Source organism: Anas acuta, chromosome 13 (assembly GCF_963932015.1).
Source record: "Anas acuta chromosome 13, bAnaAcu1.1, whole genome shotgun sequence".
In the NCBI taxonomy this organism is placed as follows: Eukaryota; Metazoa; Chordata; class Aves; order Anseriformes; family Anatidae; genus Anas; species Anas acuta.
Window position 1 is genome coordinate 12,606,531 of NC_088991.1, and position 20,045 is coordinate 12,626,575.

At 44.1% G+C, this 20,045-nt stretch overlaps 1 protein-coding gene across 5 annotated transcripts in view; it reads left to right on the plus strand.

The window, feature by feature from the left end:
* PLS3 (plastin 3) overlaps window positions 1-20,045 on the plus strand; it is a 49,484-nt gene that overhangs the window by 21,385 nt on the left and 8,054 nt on the right. For all 5 annotated transcript variants that reach the window (XM_068697227.1, XM_068697228.1, XM_068697229.1 and 2 more), the window contains 6 exons: window positions 7,535-7,621; window positions 14,624-14,787; window positions 17,336-17,465; window positions 17,943-18,075; window positions 18,716-18,797; window positions 19,468-19,633. In XM_068697227.1, the coding sequence (XP_068553328.1) occupies window positions 7,555-7,621; window positions 14,624-14,787; window positions 17,336-17,465; window positions 17,943-18,075; window positions 18,716-18,797; window positions 19,468-19,633 (742 nt within the window). In that variant the 5' untranslated portion in view covers window positions 7,535-7,554. The remainder of the gene's footprint in view (window positions 1-7,534; window positions 7,622-14,623; window positions 14,788-17,335; window positions 17,466-17,942; window positions 18,076-18,715; window positions 18,798-19,467; window positions 19,634-20,045) is intronic.

Sequence of the window (20,045 nt, forward strand, 5' to 3'; positions counted from 1 at the left end):
CCAGAGAGCAATGTTCAGCACAGTGCTTAGTGGGCACATCCCTCATGCACAGTGGGGCTGGAGGTGCTGGGGGAATGGAGGAAGGTCTGGGCTGTATGGCCATGACTCCCTTGTATTTGTGAAGAGCGTTATACAGCTGCTGTGGGCCAGGGCACAGCCCGAGGTCTGAGGCCAGCTTTGTAAGGAATTGGGCTGTGTTAGGGCTGAATATTGGGAAATGGAAGGATACATGCCTAAAGCATGTCAGGGGTAAACTGCAGGTCTCAGCAAGCAGATCCCATTCTTTTCTGAAAGGAAGTTTGCACTGATTCATCCTTGTGATTCTTATACCTCCTTGCTCATACAGGTGGGGAATCTGCTAGCTTTCCCACTGTTGCTCCGGGGGTCCCATCATAAAATGACGGCTGCCTTATGTTTTGTTGTGCATGGGTGCTAAGAGGTGGGTCCTCAAAGTCTTTTATGGCTAAGAAACAGAATAGGCAGAAGGAAGTGTTTAATGCTCTGCTTTATTTGGTGAACTGCACAAGAATAAGGATTACTATGAGCATAAGAATTTCCTGAGAGGCTAGCATGACTATTCTGTGCCAGAGCCAGGAATTTAAAATAAAGCCTTCTGAGTCTCAGTCCATTAGCAGACATATGACCCCTGCCATCCCCTTTGCGTTTAGGTTTGAATTCACTCTGATGAATTGTTCTTGCTTTTGCAAGTTCCAGGCAGAATGAGTTTTCTTTTCCTTTCCTGAGAGGCCTTGAAAGGATTACCTGTTTCGTGCTGTAATAACTAGTTATTGGGGAACATCATTCCACTTCCTCTGATGTGAACATATCACTGAAATTCAAAAGCAAGTTAAACTGATCTAGTGGGCTACAGTCTTGAAAGTACACTAATCCTGGAGCAGCTGCTCTGCTGAAAACAGAGGTGTACCTAAGTGCAACGTTTTGGGGGAGCATTTGGCAAACAGGCTTTGAAGGACTGATTCACTGGTGCCTCAGGCAGTTCTTTATCTGGTTTCTACTGTGCCCTGCAGATTCCAAATGCTCTGTAGATAACTGTAATGGACTTGAGGCAGCGAGGCAGCTGGCGTGCTGTAGCTGGGAGCCTGTGGTGTGGTGGGGGTGAGCAAAGGCAAGTTGGTGAGGTCTGGGAGGCAGCTGCTGTCCTCCTTGAAAATGAGCACGACCCCTGCATTGACCATCCTTCTGACCCACTTGGTCTTTCACGTCAGGAGCCTATAGGGAGGAGTGTAGGTCTGCGGGAAGCTTTGTGCTTCTCCCTTCCTTTGCAGTCCTAAACACAGTTTGAAGTGTCTGACAATCCAACCTCCTAGCAAATGCTGTCTCATGGAGTAAGCCTCCATTCATCGACCCTGCTCCAGGATTGCAGGTCACCCTTGGCATGCATCAGGCAGCTCAGGCTTGTAGTCCTTCAGGGCTGGAGGGATGGCCTCAAAGGCTGTAGAAGCTTTTTTTCTTGCCATGTGCAGCTGGAGTGGGGAGGTTGTGTTACTGACTTCTGCCCTCCCATCCAGCCTTTGGGCAGCTGGGTGTCTGAGCATCACCAGGTTCTCGCTGTCTTTCTGCTGGTCTGTATCTGATACACAGAAATTTGTGTACTCAAATCCATGCAAATGTCTGTGTTTCCCCAGCTTTCAGTATTTTAGATGCTGTCCTGAAAGATGTGGCTTTCCTACTCCCTGGTCTTTTAGCGAGGGGCTAATTCCTATTTTGATGCTGTAAGTAGAAATTTATCATGCTGAATCTGGGTTACCTGTGGGTACCAGCTGCAGCTTGTTCTGGATCACGGTGCGAATGGTGCTGACCCTGTCTGGGCTTGGCTGCACTCTAGAAAGTCTGCTTTGTAGTGCTGGAGAGTCTGAGACATGTGAATTGGCTGGTGGGCTCAGCAGTCATTTTTAAAAGGATTTAAGGGGACTGAAACTAGTGAATCTTGTTCTATCCTGCAGGGAGAGAAAAGACTTGGACCAGTTTGCAAAAACTGAAGGATCAGGCTGTCCAGGTTCAGGAAAACCAGCTTGCTCCAGTTGTTCCCTTACAGCTGGAGTGACCTGGCTTCTGCGCAACATGGGTCCCCACTGGGCATTTGCCCAGGAGCTGTGCAGAAAATTCTCTGGCATTATTCTTGCCAAATCTACCTTGGAGAAATTCGTTTTTTAACCTGGACCTGTTGGAGGAAAGTGTGTATCTGGAGGTGGGTGCCCCATAAACATGTCTCCAAATCCAGAGAGAGCTGCTGTTAAGCCAAGGGTGGTGCTGAACTCCAGAGTGCATCTCTGCTCCTGATGGATTTGACAGATTTTCCCTACAGTGGCAGGGAGTTGTGTAACAATGGGAGCGAAGTCTCTTCATCCGCTCCCAGATGAAAATAAACTTAGCGGGATGCATGTCTCTCCCAGCATGCCTGTTAGGGGAATTTGAAAGAATAAAAGCAGACCTGCTAAAGGGACACTTGCTGCTGTTGAGATGTACTAAACAGCACCCGGAGGTAAGCTTTGTGCAGAGGAGGGAAGAAGAGAGCCTTAGGGTGTCCCATGCAGTGGCAATTGCTGCCTGTGGTCTCTTGTACTTCTGCAATGCAGGGAGTGTCTGCACAGCAGCTGGTGGGGCACAGAACCAGGACAGACAAATCGAAAGGGCTTGGTGTGCTGCGTGTGAAGGCAGCGTCCTGAGCAAGGTGCAGAACTGAGGGGTGGGAGGTAATCAATTAGAACAACTGGATGAGCTTAGATAAATTCAGTTATAAAATTGAATCTCCGTGGGGTTGCTTCTTGGTCTGTTAAGGTAAGTTGCTTGGTGCTATGCATGAATGAAGAGAGCTGTGTTCACAATAAAATAAAGCTGAGGATGGGTATTTTGGCTGAAACTTCTTGCAAAATGAGCCGGGGGAACTGGGAAGCATAGGAATACGGATGGCCACGCCATCCTCTGCTGCTGCAGCCCTGCCTGCAGAGCAGGGAGGAAGACGATGGTGAGAACAGGAAGCCTGGGGGCTAGATCCTACGTCAGCTGAGTCACCAGGATTGCCTCCAAATTAGTGAGGCTGCTGCATGTGCTGCAAGCCCAGAGGGTCTGGCACTTGCAGAGGGCTGCAGGGTGTACCCAGTGCCTGCCTGGCTGTCTGGTACGTTATTCCTAAAGCAATCCTGATATTTGTTGGATTAGTGGTCAAAGGCATGCAAGTTTTGAAGTATTTTTAATTTGCTAATGCTGACTGACTTGCCTTCTCATGTCTGGAGCCTTTGTCACGAAGTGACAGCAAAACCACAGGTTCCTCTGAAAAGAGGAATATACGTTGGGTGAGTCACTGTTCCAAGACAAGTCCTATCTCCTTTCTTCCTTTTTTTCCTGAAATTGGATGGAAAAAGGACATATTAATACCTTTTTGTTGACACTTTAATGTGTCTCTGTATTTGCCTGTTGGAGTAAATAAACTGATAATCAGTCAGTTGTAAAGATATTAGAATGGGGTGGGGCAGGGAAAGACAGAGTGGCTCAGTTTTCAAACTAGTGCAGAGCTGCTAAAAAAGCAAATTCTTTCATTTGGATCAGAAGCAAATTCCAGCTCTGTTTCTGTTGGAAGTGCTTGACTTGCTGTCGGGAAATATTTGGTTGCTGTGTCTTTTTAAAATTGAATTAATCCTTTACCTTTTAAGATGTGCAAACTACTGTTTTGTGGTTGTTTTTTTTTTTTGTTGTTGTTTTTTTAAATTATTTTCCTTCCCACCAATCCTCTGTACAGCCTGCAGTTTCCAATGCTTCCCTCCTGGGACTGTCTGGGGACCTTTTGCGTGGACAGGGTGTCTTAAGTTGCTGTCTGAGCTGTTAATCCACCCAGAAGTACTGGTGAGCTCCTGGAACTTGTGTCTGATGTATGCACTGCAAGTGTGGAGTGCCAGAGTGGAGGCATGCCTCTGATGGAGCATCCTCACAGCTCATCTCCAGGTGGCTTACAGCTGTGAAAACACAGGGGCTGGGGCAACTTTATTTGACCTGCCAGTATTGCAGTTCTGTCTGGAGAGCAAATAAAGTGACCCTGATGCGCTCGCTGTGGTGTGTTTAGAAGCTACAAAGCTTGTTTACACAGAAACTTGATACGGCTCCTATCTGGGAAGGGAGTTGATATTAGAAAACCTGAGATGCACTTAAAGCAGCTCTCATCTCCAGCAAAAAGTGAGGTCTTCAAAGAGCATAAATGGGCTGCACGCCTGCTGGCCGTGTGCTTCTGTGAAGCTGCTTTAATGCATCCCAGGAGCAGGGAGCCCCCCTTGCTCTTCTTTCCTGATGGAGGGATGCAAGCAGGAGTGAAGGGATGTTGAACAGGAATTACTTCCTTATACGCTCTGTTTCTGTGCACATTGACCTGAATGGGTCAATTGCACGTTGAATGGGCCTTCTGTCACCAGGGTGTGTAATGAGCGTGGGATCACTAGCTTCTGTCATCTTTTGTTGCTCTTTCTCTCTTCCTTCCTCTAAAATGGGTCTTTAAGCAGAGTTTGTCTCTGGCCATCATTGCGTGCCCTACAGAGGCTCTTCTCCCAGCAGAAGTCGATGGGACGTGGTGAGGCATGAGGGACGCGGTACTGGGTCTCCACCAGGACTTTGAGAGAGACAGCTGATGTGTGATCACTAGTGTAGTGTTATAAAAGGGCTTTTATGTCCGTGAAGACAAAGCCAATTGTTTAAAAATGTGTCTGAATGAAAAACACAATTCTGAATGCCCTTGACTCAGCTACTAAAAAAAAAAAAAAATCAAACAAAAAAACAACTAAGCAACACACACAAAAAAATAAAATAAAATAAATCTGAAGAGCTCTCCAACCCAGCGTGCCAAATGTAGGTGTAATCCTCTTCACTGGGAGAAAGCAGGGGGACCAACCAAAATGGAAAACCCACAAACCTCCATAAAATCCTTCTAGGAGCTTAACTGTCCCTGTCTACTTATAACTGTCTCCATCTCACTAACCTTTTCAAATACTGTTTTGTTATATCATAACACTTTCCCCTTCTCAGACAGCTATAATGAGGTCAGGTGTCTGCTTTTTTTTTCCTCTCTTGGTTCAAGTTCTCTCTTTCTCCTCTCAACTTGAGAAACAGAAAGAAGAAAGTGATATGAAAACAGAGGTAAATCTTTCATAGACTTGCTAAGATGAAAAACACGGAGACTGGATTTTTTTTTCCAGTGAAAACCCACACAAACAACGGTAGGGCGTATCCTGAGTGTGATAATTCTCTGATAGTCAGACAATGCAGCTTTAATAAAAAACTCTCAGCTTACAGTGGTGTTAGCTTCTTGTTTTGGTGTTAAAGATGGTAGAGATAGACAGCAGCAAATTAAATTCCAATGAAAGGGATAGGCAGTGATGTTTTGGGAAATCCATTTGAAGAGAAACCCTAATGGTTTGAAAATGAATTGGAGCAAACGAGGATTAGGAAAAAAGAATGAGTGAGGGTGGCTTGGCTGAATTTTTAGTATTATAGTTCAGCCTCTCCTGCCTGTCAGGTGATGCCATGTGTAGCCGAAACTGCTTTCAATCTCGATACCAGAGTGTTTCTGCCAGTTGTGAAATCCACCTTTGGTACCGTGCACTGAACTTGCTCAGAGCTGACTTTGTTGCCAAGCAACTGCTTTATCCCCTGGAAAAAAAAACAAACACCCAGGTTTTGGTTTTGGAGGCCCCAAGGACCAGGCTGGTTGGGTGCTGCAGAGGAGCTGGCTCGGTAACAGAGAAGGTCCCGATTGGGTGGATTGGGCACCCAGCGAGAGGAGCAGCTGTAAAAATTTACCATGGTGTTGTTTTACTCTGTGAACCTGAACAAGCTTTGCAGCAATTCCTCCTTCTGTCCTATTCTTATAGTATGAACCCAAGGCTGCAGTCAGTTGTCTGGCTGTCAGTGGCTCTTGCTGACTGTTAAATACCTTGTCCTACCTGCTGGCAACTCTGCAGATGCTCGGAGCTGGGGTCTGATGTGCTCTCCTACATGGCTCTGCAGTGATGAAACTTCTTGTTGCCTTTCTCTGCTGGCACCTGTCAGTGCTGTTTTCCCAGGGTGCCACGCCTGCCCATCGCTCTCATCTCTAATGACTTCCCTCCTTCCAGACTGAACGAAGTATTACAGAAAATGAATATTTACAGCTATAGGCAAACTTGTGTTCTTAACCCAGCAAGTGCTCTTAGAGCAGCTGTGAGCTTCAGACAAGAGGCTTGCTAGTCAGAGCAGAGGTATTCATGAATCCAAGCCTGGGTTGTCGCATAAGCAGTGAGCCAGCCCGTTCAGGATCCTGTCTTCTGAAGGTCTGTAAACCTGAAATCAGCCTTCATCCTTTGCTCACAGAGGTGTAGGCTGCTTCTGTTCCCATAGGCAGAGGAGGAAACCTTTTATTTTCCTACTTTGTAGCTAATAAAGAGTTGGAAAATCTTGGGTTGCAAATAATCACTGGAAGTTGCATTGAGCCTGCCCAGATCCTCATTTTCAAAGACCCTTAGTTAGTCTGTAGCTAATGTGTGTACTGGAATGTGGGCACTGTTAGCAATGCCCATAGTTCTGCAGGAGGCCACTGCACAGGGTTTGTCCTGTTTGCATGTCCAATGAATCACTGCTCTCTCTTGTTTGTATCAGTCTAAGTGCCAACATCATCTGACGCTGCTGTCACAAAAATCATAGGAAGGGGCATGGGCAGGTCCCTGGTCTTTCGCCATCTTTCTGGTGATGCCTCTTCTCTAGGCTAGCAGGCTGCCACCTATCCAGTGCTTGGAAAGAAAGATTAGGATATACGGGGGCAGGAAATGCATGCCTCATCCTTTGCTTATTTAAACACCCTTGAAGCTGTGCTGGTCTGATCAACGCAGCGTTTCGGCATGCTCATGGCTGGTGTGGGGCTGGTGTTGGCTGTAGGGCACTTGCTTGCAGTGTTCCTGGCATGCCTGACTGAGGAGTGTGCATGAAGTCAGTGGCTGTGCAAACAGCCCCCGTTCCTTGCATACCATTGAGAGACTGACTCTGGGAAATCGGTGTTTATTCAAAGAGTTTTGTTGTAGAAAAGCAGATTTCCTCTTGGAAAAAGACCTTTTTCAGCTACGGTTCAGAATCTTTATTTGGTTTAGGTAGTTGCACGCTGTCAGTGGGCAGATGGGCAGGCAGAGCATTCAGTATCTATTGTATTAATACTTTAATTGTAGATATCCATTCTGTCAAAGCCGTGGAAAATCCCTGGAGATATGAACTTTTCCCAAACTACAGCATGTACCTGTAGTGGGTGCCTTAATGTGTGCAGAATAACACAGCCTGTAAAATAAATATAGAGAGCTAAATATTAACAAAGCTAATGGGATTTCTGACTTGGTAAGGAGCACATTTCCCATCTTCCAAGTTTCACATCTGTTTTTCTCGGTGGAAAGATAAATGTGACTTTGAGAGGTACGGTGACCTTGTTACCGATTGTTACTGTACTGCTGTTCAAAACTGCGCGTGTTTGAATGCAGCTTGGTTTCACATAGCGTCCTTTTTCTCTCTTCAGGTGATCACTAAATTCATGAGATGGCCGTCACCACGCAAATCTCCAAAGATGAGCTGGAAGAACTCAAGGAGGCCTTTGCCAAAGTTGGTAAGTCACAGTGAGAAGGTCACTTTTGTCCCTGTCTGCTGTATGTTTGAAGAGGACTTATCCTAGCCCCATGAAAAATGGTGCCAGCAGGACACAGGCAGTCGCCTTGTCTTGTGGTTGTCTTCATGCCCAGGAGTCCCTTAACAGTCTTGTTACTTCTGGCATGTCACTTCTAGCCAAGGAGCACATAGGAAAGGACATGGGCAGTGTGGCTGCCAGTGAGCACTGGTGGATAGCATTGCCTTGGTGCTCCAGGTGGGCTTCTCTGGCTGCTGATGGTGGAAGAAATATCCCAGGAGGCATCGTGTTCCTTTGGCCCAGGCAGCACTTCAGGGCTTGCACAATGCTTGGTCCTCAGGGTGTTGGCTTTGGCAGTTGGGGCTTAGCTGTGCAGAGGGCAAATGTAGGCTCAACATTTCTGGTTTGTGCAGGTGCATTTGAGGCACCACAGTTGGCGACCTTATAGGTGAAGCCTAATTAGTGGCCGCATACCTGGACGTTATGGAGCAACTTGCGGTGATAATAAAATGCTTTGTGGCCACTGTGCATGTGCAGTGCCCTCTGGTGGCTCTGTTTCTCCCTGGGTCTCCCATCCGTCACAGCTGGTGATACTCGGTTGCCCAAGCTGCAACCTGCTGCCTCCGCCTGCCTCCCTGCTCCCCTGTACTGGCATTGCACAAGCCCCTGGCAGGCTGCTTCAGGAAGCTTAAATGGGCAGAGGTGACATCATGGAGAAAACTTTTCTGCTGGTTTAGTTTCCTGATAGGGCTTATAGGAGGATCAGAAAAAGTCCAGGGAGGGGTGGGATGGGAGCAGGATGGTGACAGTGGGCTGAGGTCAGTGCCTGCAGCTGGGGAACCATGCCTGGGGCTGGCACTGGATGAGAACACATTGCACAAGTGGTCAGATCCGCCCCTGCTCATCTCCCTGGCTGCACATCCATGCTGCTTGAGCTCTGGTTATTGCTCTGAATCAGTAGCTGCCTCGCATCTGAACAGAAGTTTCACTTGCTCTAAATTAACAACGTGTAGGGGAAAAAGTAACTTTCAAAGGTAACCAATTCTCACAGAATAGCATTTGCTGTCAGGATATGAAGCAAGTTGCGTTTTAGGCAGTTCCCTCTCCTATCTTGCTCTTGTCCCAGACTTTTCTAGCAGGTGGAAGTCAGCTGGCACAGAGGCAGGTGAGTAACCATCCTGCTTCTAGCTGTGTAATGCACTTCTAATTGCAAACTTTGAGACATGGGTGTGGGCAGCTTGCTCTGTCCTTGGATAAATTTTAAATGATTCATTTGGCTGGATGGAGTGGCTTTTTGTCACTAGTGTGTAGGGAAATTATTGAGGTTAGGTTGGCTGTCTGCCATTGCACTGAAAACAGTGGGAAACTCAAGTCCGATAGTAATTTGTTTCAAGAAACCAGCTTGTTCTGCTGTCCCTGTTCAGTTTACCAGTATAAAAGAAATGTCAAAACTTACGTATTAAAAAATGTGATAATTAGCCATTAGTATGTACCCACAAGTGTGATGAGATCTACTAGTTTTTTTTATCTGCCTTCTGTTTTGTGTGCTGTAGGCATGGCACAGTTCACAGACACTGCTGTGGGAGGGCCTGTGCCTGTCAAGAGCATTTTTAATGCTTTTGTTCCTTTAATTCTTGCCTAAAGGTGCCATCTTTGCCCTGGGCTATATAACTGCCTGGTAATGATGTGGCTGAACTTCTAATGGTGTCCCCAGTAAATGTGAAAAAACACTGGACTGAGGCTGCTGTGTAAAGCGAGATTTTTCTTCCACTTCAGAATCCAGCTACTTGGAAAACTTTGAATGCAATGAGGCATGGTTATAGTAAAACTCAGCTAGCTGGTTTCTTTGATGTCTTAAGAGAGATGTGGGGAGGGAGGAAGAAACACTTAATGGAGTGATTTCTGCTCACCAGGTGATGTGCAAGCTCCAGTACATGGCTGTGCTGGCTTCCTGGAGACCTGCTTTAATTCTCGTACGGGGCAAGTCACGGCTCTGGCCAGGAATGCTCCTACCACAACAGCTGTTGCTAGTGTAGATTCACAGGGCTTTGAGGATGTGCGTCTGATCAGTTGCTCTGTGTGCAGCTCGACTGGGTAGAGTCAGCTTTCTAGTGTCAGAGGGTGTCCCTAAAGTCTGCTAATGTGTACTCTGTCACCTCTTGCTCTCTGTGCCTCTTGCAGGTATCCCTTCTCTCCCATGCATCTGGTATGCTGTTCTAACAGCAAAAGGCAAGTCCGTAGGCTACCTGCTGCTTGGTAGAAACAGTCCAGTCCACAGATGAGAAACTGCAGTTTAAGGCTAGCAGTAAAGTCAGCTGCAGCTTGGGCAAGCAACACCCAGCATCCAATAACCAGGTATTGCTGCAGAAAGTGAGCCAAGTGATAAACAGCAGGGGTGGAAGGAACATTTTAACATCTGACAAAAGTAATTATTAGAGGGGACATAATAACTATCTGTGCTTTATACGACCTGTGTTAGTGGGGTTAGCTGTTTGCTCCCAATCTCAGCTAACCTCTGAATTCATTCCACAGAACTGGTCGCTGCACTTGGCCAAACAGTGGCACTTCATAGAAGAGGTGTGGCAGAACAAAATCTGAAAACTTGCTCTGCTTATTTGTCTTCCTCCTCCTTGATCCTAATAGCAGTGATAAGCATCTTTTTCTGGAAACACTAAGTACTTAAAAACACAGCCCAGTTGAACACTTTGTTCGATGCTGCAAGGTAGTAAAACAATGCTCTGAAATGGTAGCTTAAGGCAAATAGGGATCTGTGGTCCTGCTGAGAGCATATGTCCTTAAAAGGAAATGTGTGGGTTACTTTCCCCTCTTGCATCCTGTTATTTAAGCTATTTTAAGGACTTGTCTGGAGGAAGCTGAGCCAGAGCTTGGAGCAGCTTTGGGGTTTTGTTTATTGCGGCTTTGCTGCGCCACCTGCATATGGGCAGAAGGTGGTGCCATATATCACGGCAGTGACCTTTTGCAGGTTTAGTATGCTGGCATGCATGCATCTTTCAGTGGAAATAGGAAACTTCAGATGTGCTGTAGTTTCCTTTCCATCAGGCAGATTATAATGAATCCAGGCTGTAGCTTGTCTGGTAAAACAATTTTACTTTCTTCCATTAGTAATTCTGGGTCATATGCTAAGGGATTTTGTTTGGGATAGCTTCTATTTTGACAGCCTCTTCAGCTGTTGAATACCATTTTAGATTTTGTTAGAGAAGGATTTTAGACCACCTCCTGTCTGAAATCTGGCCCTGTTGCAGGACATCCAGCAAGGCACCATATGGTGGACCTGTAGCAATGCTGGAAACAATTACAGATCTTGCTGGTGTTGCGAAGAGGACATTGTTTTTTTTAATGGTGTTACTTTGTATATTTAACTGCTGTGTCAGATGTTCCACCACGCAGTGAATAACTAGTTACTAGGTTTTGCTGCCAAGCCAAAACCATGGGCTAGCATATCCACCAGGCTTCAATGCTTAAATCTGCATTCCTGTGGCCAAAGAGCTAAAACTTGAAATGAGAGCATCTTTACTGAAAAAACCTCTAACTCGGTGTGGGGTCTTGCGATTGAGCCAACAGACCTGTTTTACCGTTAATTCCCACTTCCAAAACGTCTGGGGCATAGATGCCCTTTCAATCTATGAAATAAATCAGTGACTTTTTTTTTTTTTTTCAGGATATTGTAGAAGAGTAGCTATTCTAGGTGGGTGTTTGGGATGTCGTTAAGAGTTGGAAGGATGTAGATCCTGAGATCCTGAGGGTTTTGAGTGAGTTCAGGTGTGTTTCTCACCAGGACGAGTCCTTCAAACTTGTGTTATGTGCTGACTGTCTGAGCCTGAAGCAGGTGCTGGGAGCAGCCAGTGCACAGTCCCTCATAATGGGCAGCATCTTTCCTGGTGCTGCACTCCTGTGTTGTATGCGCTTGCATGCAAACATGCATTTTGAATGACGCTTTGTGCTGCAGAGCTTCTAATGTTTTTCCCCAGTGAGCAGAGGGAAAGCTCTGAGCCTGGCAAACCCTGAAGAATGGGAAGGTGCTGCTTTGTGGGGGTGAGCTGATGTACCTCACCAGCATCATGGGCAAGTACTGACCAAACTGCAGGAAAATCCTGATATCTGACCTGCAGCCAGAGGTGATGCTTTCAGGCAGAGGCTGAGCTCAGCAAAGCAAGTTGTGTGGATGGGCCAGACAAGGGGCTGGGCTAATTCCTCAGTTGCATTCCAGAGTGTTTTTATGTTACAGTTCCTGTTTTGCAAGAAAACCAATATAAATGCAAGGTTAGGGATTAATTTGTCGAACTGGATTGTACCCTTAAAAGACTTGCAGGGCTTCATACACAAAACTGCTCTAAACAGATTTAGGTATTCTTTTACAAGGCACATCTCTACGCAGTGTGTTAGAGATGAGGACTGGAGCTCAGTTCCTTGCTGTCACCCAAGTGGCTTTTTGCCTTGTGAAATCCTGTATGTTTTTTCTTTCACTTCTCAATAGCCTCAGACAAGGCATAGACAAGCCTGGTTTGGAAACTCTTCTGAATGCTTAAGGTAGTCACTTCAAGACAAAAACTGTTCACAAATCCAATCAAGATCACTTTAATGATTCCATCAAGGATACAATATGTATTTTAAAATCTTACCTTACTTTTCTCTGTGGTCTGCTTCTTTAACACTTGGATAGATGTAAAACTTCATTTTTAGGAGGTGGACTGATCAGAAGAAGTGATGAAGGGGTATTTCTGGATTTACCTGCTTTATTTGGCAGCATGGTAAAAGACTGTGGATAGTTCAGCCAAGCACAGGCTGAAGCAATAGGTGTTGGCTTCAGGCATGCTGAAGGTGAAATGAAAGACCTGTTTCAGGTTCATAGGCCCTGGAGATTAGCAAGTCCCTTCTTTTCCTTGTCTGATTATTATTTTTTTCCCTGGATGTGAGATGGAAAAAAGACACATATTGTGTAGTTAAATTTAGTAGTAAGAAAACTGTAACAGAAGAAGCTGTGATTTACCTACAGGGAAATAGTTTGCTGATGACATCTCAGCCTGGACTGAGATAAAGCTTGCCTTTGCAAGCTTATATTTTTTTTAAATAAAAATCTAAAAATCGAAAACCAGATAGCAGGCTGTTGCCATCATTAATTGTTGGACCCAAGCACTTTATTTCATCAGCATTATTGTAAACGCTGGCACTTTATAAAGTAGTTAAATCCATTTATTAATTGTCTGGACTCAATGTTCTTCTTTAGTTTGAGATCCAGGGACTGTTACTTTGTATGTTTGTCAGTAAGTGTTTGAATTTCACTTTCTGGCTACCTTATGAAAACAATCTTAAAATCCCATATTGACCTAGAAAATGAGGGGAGTTGGAGCAATGGTGAGGACATGCTGCTTGTTGGTTTTTAGTGCTTAAAAACCACTACTGCCACTTATTAAAAGTAAATTGACTTTCAAAATATGCTAACTGGACTTCTGAGCTATCCTAATTGCTTTCTCTTATTGTAGAAAGTATCTTCCTTTAAGCATAGGTACTGACCCAAGTGGCTGTAGTGTGAGATTCCCATGTGAACAAAACCAAAGCTTGCTGGGGCAGGTGCAGCTCTTCGATCATGCAGGCTGTGGTCTGCAAGGGTGTTTGGGGAGCAGAATCTTCTGCTTGAATGCAGTTTAATTTTGTGGCCTTAAGGAGAGACTGCTTCCTTATAAGTATTAGAAATGGAGGCTTGGGCAGTGAATCAAGTTCCCTGGGCTGTCTGTGCCACTTGCCTACAGCAAACAGATTTTAACGTCGCTTCTGAGCTGGTGGTAAGAGCACAACGTATTCGCAGCCCCTGTCTCTGGCCGTGCTGGAGGGTCACACTTATGTGTTGGGACATAAATCTGGGTGCACAGGCTGCTTCAAGTGCTCTGGCCTCTTGTGGACATGCCTTTTCTAAAAGTTGGATACCAGCTGTGCTGGGAACCATGTTTGCTCACCTTAGTCCTCTTGTAGAAGGCAGCATCTAGACTGTGCCTTTCCATGGTGGCATTAAAACCATTCTTGCCTGAAGAAAGACTGGGGCTGCTAGATTTGTACTGCATGATCTGCAAATGTGATAACATCTGCAAAGGGGATGGGATCTGTTGATGTGTAAAGCTCCAGGCTTGCACTTATTTTTTTTCTTTCTTTCCAGATCTAGTAGGTGATCACATCTCAATGAGTGTGAAGTGCTGCTGTATATTGGCAGTGACTGTCAAAGTGAATGTCATTGCAGAGCTTTCTTGGGCTGTATTAAAATGTCTGGCCTCAATTTTCTGTCAGCAATAAATGAATAACATTATCAACATGATTAAAAAAAGGAAATGCAGAGCTGACTTAGTGTTTTCAGTTCAGAATGTTAAGAAGTGCTGTGTTTCATTACCTTCTATTTTTAATGCACAAACGCAGCTGCAGTGCAGTTCGGATGTGAAAAGTAACTCTGGAGATGATTTATGAAAACACAGATGTTCCCTTGCGAAACTTTTTACAACAGCCTTGGTCCTGTGTGTGAAGAGCCGTCCTGCTCAGCTCTGCTTTGAAGCTGCCATTGCACAAAGACAGAGGGATCTCATGGCTTGCAGTCTGTTTCAAGGACGAGCTATATGTATTTAACTTGCACCTTTGATTCCTGAGTGTGTCCATTGAATGGTGTACTTCTTGGACTTGGTATTTTTGGTGTGGGTGTCCCGCTGTGTGTCTGCATCCTGCATGGTTCTTGCTTTCAGCAGATGAATGGTCTGTGCAATGTAGCCCTAAAACATGTGGCTTGTGATGATCATACTAGGAAATCCTGCTTAAACTTTCTGTCTTACAGATGTCCTCAGAACATAGGTTGCTTTCTCTAAAGCATGTTTGAGGGTGGGGGCTTCTTTTCTTCTCCGGTGTCTGGAGTTCTTCCTGTTGGATGACTGACATATTTCTAAATTGCCTTCTCCCACCTCTTTTTCTCCTGCCCCTTTTAATCCTTAGACCTCAACAGCAATGGGTTCATCTGTGACTACGAGCTGCATGAGCTCTTCAAGGAAGCCAACCTGCCTCTCCCTGGGTACAAAGTGAGAGAGATCATCCAGAAGCTCATGATCGACGGCGACAAGAATAAAGATGGGAAGATTAGTTTTGAAGAATTTGTCTATGTAAGTGATATTTCTGAATTTTCAGCAATCTCTGTTAGGTGGCCGGGGCTCCTTTTAGACAAAACTGAAAAAAGGGGGCTAAAAAAGGCTGACTTTAACACAATTCTAGTTTTCTAATGATGACTTTTGAGGACTTACCATGTAAAAAGTAGCTCTTTGGTCATATACTGAGATTTCTATGATTTGTTTTGCTGTTGCTGCCAGCCTTTCGATTTGGACAGAGAAGGAACATGTTGGTTTTCAAACAAAACAAACAAAAAAACCAATATTCTCCCACATGCTTTTGCTTTATGAAAAGTCTGTTGGAGGCTAAAAGCCTGTTTCCATGTGGAGTGACAACTGGAAAAGAGACTTCCAGTTCTCCAAACTTAGAGTATTGAGTGGAATCTGCTCACTTTTTCCAGGCATACAGATGAATGGTTGTTTTCCCTGTGAAGCAGTATAATTTCCTTTCTCAATTTAATGGGGCTTACAAGTATTTGCTCAAGATTTGTGAGGGCATTTCAAGGCACACTTGGAAATTAATTTAGTTGCTGAAGTAGGAAAATTTAGATCCATTTGTTGCCTTAAAAGGGAAGAACCAGGAGTAGGGAAGTGGGAAAAGTTGGAGGATGGGTCTCAGCATTTTTCCTTCAGCCTTTTTCTTTAGAAATAGGTCAGATTTTTTTATTAATTCGTCCATTTTTATTATTTTCAAAAGCACAACACTTCCTCTCCTTATCCTTTTGATATTCTGAGTGAACGTTAGAAGAGTAGTATAAAACATGAGCAGTGCATTTAGGGAGCTGTTTTCATGTCAGCTACTTTTCTCGATATTGCTTAATTTAGCTTTACCTTTTTCTGTTCCTTAATTGTTTTCAGACCCTCTGAACTTTTGAGTTCGGAGTCAACTAGTAAGTTGGAGTTTGTTTGCAGTTTGTGAACACTTGCATGCTGGGTGCATGTTTCAGCTGTTGGTTTGAACTTGTCCATAACTCTAACTTTGCACTAGGAAGGAAGAAATCAATGTCTTCTGTCAGACGTCAATGGTACCAATGGTCAAGTAAACATCATTAGTTGTCTTAGAGGCAACCAATCCATACAGTAGATGCAATGGTTAATTATAGAACTTTTACCAACAGAACCATTGATCTTTTCTAACTATGAGCACTTCTGCTGTGGTTTCTGGGACACAAAGTAAGACATGAACTACCTTGATGTTAGAGTCAAGGTACCTCAGTGTTAAAACGCGTTTTCCAGTGAGGGTGTGCAATACCAGTAATGAATCTGGCAAAACTAAAAATACATAACTGTTTTTAAACAGATTTAAGATAAACCAACCAAACAGAAAATCCCAAACCTCCGTGCTGTTGAGTTTTCACTCAGCTCTGCCTGATCACTGGGGTGAGCAAAACCTCTGCCTGCCATCAGGAGATGGTTTAACTCTGTGCTGCACCATCATCCTGACTTGCTACGTTACCTGTGTTTAAGGGTTGGGAATGATAAAGTATGGCAACCAGGCATGCTGACCCAGCCAGGCAGACAAGTCCCCTTGTCTTGTTTTAACAGAAGCACCTTGTTCTATTTGCAGTGCTATTCCATTGCCGTTTCCAGGGCAGTGTTTGGAGAACCTTCTTATGTTTTTCTGCAAGATTTGTGTGCAATCAAAAAAAAAAAAAGTAGCAGAATGTTGGGTTGGGATGGATGAGACTTGAGGAATCAAACAGAGGAACCCAGCACTGCAGAAACCTGGCAGGAGCAAGGAAAGCATGAACAAAACAAAGGGGTTTTGTTTTTTCTTACATTTGTATTTTCAGTGTGGTTGAAACTAGTTTACTTAACTTTTAATGGAATTACAGTAGGCTTTCAAACCACTGAATGTATTTTTCTTAATAGTTAGAATAGTCCTAAACTCAAGGCCACTAATAGTAACACTCAACCTGCACAAACTACACAGCATAGTCCTGTGCTAAAGCATCTCTTCTGCTCTCACACATGACAGCATTTTGTCCAGTAGTCCACACCTGCTAGAAAAAGACTTAGCTGAAATATCTGTTATGGATAATTGCAGATTAGATTGTTATGCTCTTACTAGAGAACTGCTTTTTTGTCTCCTGTGGGCTGTGGACAAACTCTTGTGTGTGAACTAAAGTCACAGTCACATGAGCATCTGGCTTACACAGAGAGGTTAAAATTACACAACAGCTTTCTCAACTTCGGTCCTATGGAAACTGCTGCATGCGTACCTGCCTTCATATTGCAAAGGTTTCACTTTTTTCTTGTGGTCCCTTGAAATCTACTTGAAAAGGTAAATGTGTGAGGGTTACTTCAAGCCTAATGCTTCTGTTTCAATTGCCACTTGCAATATGTGTTAAAAGGGAGTGGGACTAGTCTCTGCCTCCTACCCATGTTAAACTTAATACCACTACGATTTTGCTAGGCTGTTCACATTTGCTGTTGTACTGTGAAGTTTGCTTTAAAGCTGACAAAGAGAAGATAATTTCTTCTGTAGCCCTCTCAGTATATGAAGGCAATCTTTTTTTGTCTAACAGCGCACTTTAAATTGTAGATTTTCCAAGAGGTGAAAAGCAGCGATATTGCTAAAACTTTCAGAAAAGCAATTAACAGAAAGGAGGGAATCTGTGCGATTGGGGGCACCTCGGAGCTCTCCAGTGAGGGGACGCAGCACTCTTACTCAGGTACTCCTCTGACTTTCACCTCTTTTTTTCTCTGGTAAGTGGAGGCAAAAGTAGTAGACTAGTAGTGCGACTACCTGCTCCACACTCTGCTTTTGTTTTCCAGTAGCTGAATGATCACAGATCAAGGTGAGAGCAGGATGGAATATAGTGTAATGCAAGATTAGCAGTGTGTAAACTGTGTGTAAAATGTGTGCTTATATGTTTTGTTAGCTGTGCTTGCTGATGAAGCCATTGTGTCACATTTGAACATAGTAAAGATATAAAGTAATGAGTAAATGACAGGAATATTCTGATAATTTGAAGTCAAACTCAGGTTTCTTTAAACTGTGTCTAATAAAATAGTGTGGTAATGATAGCGTGTTTTTTTTTTTTTTTTTTTTGATTTTTTTTTTTCCCTGGGCTATTGTAAACTGTTTTGGGTAAATCTTTGCTATGTTGTGAAGAACCCTGTATTAAATTTATAATTGGTTATCTTAGAGGAAGAAAAATATGCCTTTGTAAACTGGATAAACAAAGCCCTGGAAAATGATCCTGACTGTAGGCACGTTATTCCAATGAACCCAAATACAGATGACCTGTTCAAAGCTGTGGGAGATGGGATTGTGCTATGGTAAGTCATGATTGCTCCTGAATTTAAAAAAGAAAAACAAATAAAATAGTCCCCAAAAACTCCATAGTTATGGGGAATTTTCATCCTGTTCTAGTCTGTTTTTTTGTATGCCAGCATGTGTGCACAATATTTTGCATGTATAAAGAAGGGCTCTATCCACCCAGGCTTTTGGTGTCAATGCATGATGCTTCTGCTTTGTTACAAGCTAGTGGTTTTGTCTAGTACTTTTGTTTTGGGCTTGAAACTAAGTTTGCTGAAGGGGATAAGTACCTTGCAGGTACTTATCTGTTGCCTTACTAGTCTTTGCAGCAGATGACAAAATAGCAATGAGTCTTTGCTAGTTCAGTGACTGCATTGTGAATAATTCACGTGCTCTTTTTGCTCCAGCATCTGAGATCAATGGTGGCCAGTAACATGTGTAAGGTTTCAGGTTTAGCTATTAGTTTCAAATACATTCCAAATACATTCTGGATAACATAAATATTAACGTCTGATTTACAAAATATTGATTTTTAAACAAAAGCAGTGCAGGAGTAAACAAATAAAAGGAAGTGTACTGTGCTAAGTATTGTAACAGTGAAACAACTTGTTGAGATGGTATACAAAATGTCATTCAAATATTATTTTTTCCTCCTACCAGCAAAATGATCAATCTTTCTGTTCCGGACACAATTGATGAAAGAGCGATTAACAAGAAGAAACTCACACCATTCATAATTCAGGTACAGTACCGTTCTATATGTTTGCAGAAATTCACATTCAAATAGAGTAAAGGAAAACTCAGCATGGTGGCTCAAGGAGCTGCTATGGAACACTGGAAAGGAAAGATTTTTATTTTGAATTATTAAAGGCAGTTTTTACCGTGCATAATTGGCAATTGTAGTGGTATGGGTACAGTTCAAGAGACTAGGATGCCTAGTCTTAAGATAACTTAATGACAAAATAGGTAAAATGGCTGAAATGCAGTTCACACCTGTTATTGCTGCACTAATTATGTGTATTGGTATCTTCTCAAGCAATCTGATTATTGGTGTTGACCAGCTGTGAGTTATTCCACAGTAAAACAGGTTTTGCACAGGTGCTTGCATGTATTTGGGTACCTTACTGCTTCTCTAAGTCATGTTCTTGTTGATGCCACTAGATGTGACTGACTTGAAGGCTGAAACTAAATAGCAGAGGCTGAAATTAAACCCCTGTGCCTAGTTCAGTTCTTATTGATGCACTCTGCTACTGTGACAGCTCCATTAAAGCTTCTACTACTGTAGGTAGCTGGGGGAGTTTCCTCCAAGCTGCTGATGTTGGAGCAAGGACGAGGGGGAAATCCCTACTCTGCTGGCACTGGATGAAAGACATCTCCCTGGGCTGTGTCTCACTTGACTGTGCTGTCCACAGGAGAACCTGAACCTGGCGCTGAATTCTGCATCTGCCATCGGTTGCCATGTTGTCAATATTGGTGCAGAGGACTTGAGGGAAGGGAAACCCCACCTGGTTCTTGGGCTTCTCTGGCAGATCATTAAGATTGGCTTGTTTGCGGACATTGAGCTCAGCAGAAATGAAGGTAAATGATGCTGTAAGTGATAACTTGGACAGCATGAATGTCGTCTTGCTCCTGAGCTGCCGAGGGGCTGCATGTGATGCTGCGTCTGAGCCTGCCAGTGTTGCTTGCGCTGTTGCCTCCAGCCCCGTTGCCACGTCTTCCCTCCCCTCTGCCAAAAGGGGGGAGCTGGCCATCAGCTTCATCGAGGGTGTGCGCCAGGCTGAGTGCCCGACAGCTGGTTTGTAGTTGCGAAGTTGGCTTGGGTTGGGGGGGTTGTGCATACTTTCTAGACGTGGTCAAAGTCAATGTTACAGCTCTTTCACTTTGCTTTCCATAGGATTGCCTTTCCTGGTTTAACATCTTACTAGACAGGGTGCCTTGCCTTGATTTCATCAGCCCTTTTCTCCTCCTGCTCCCTGATCATGCACAGGCT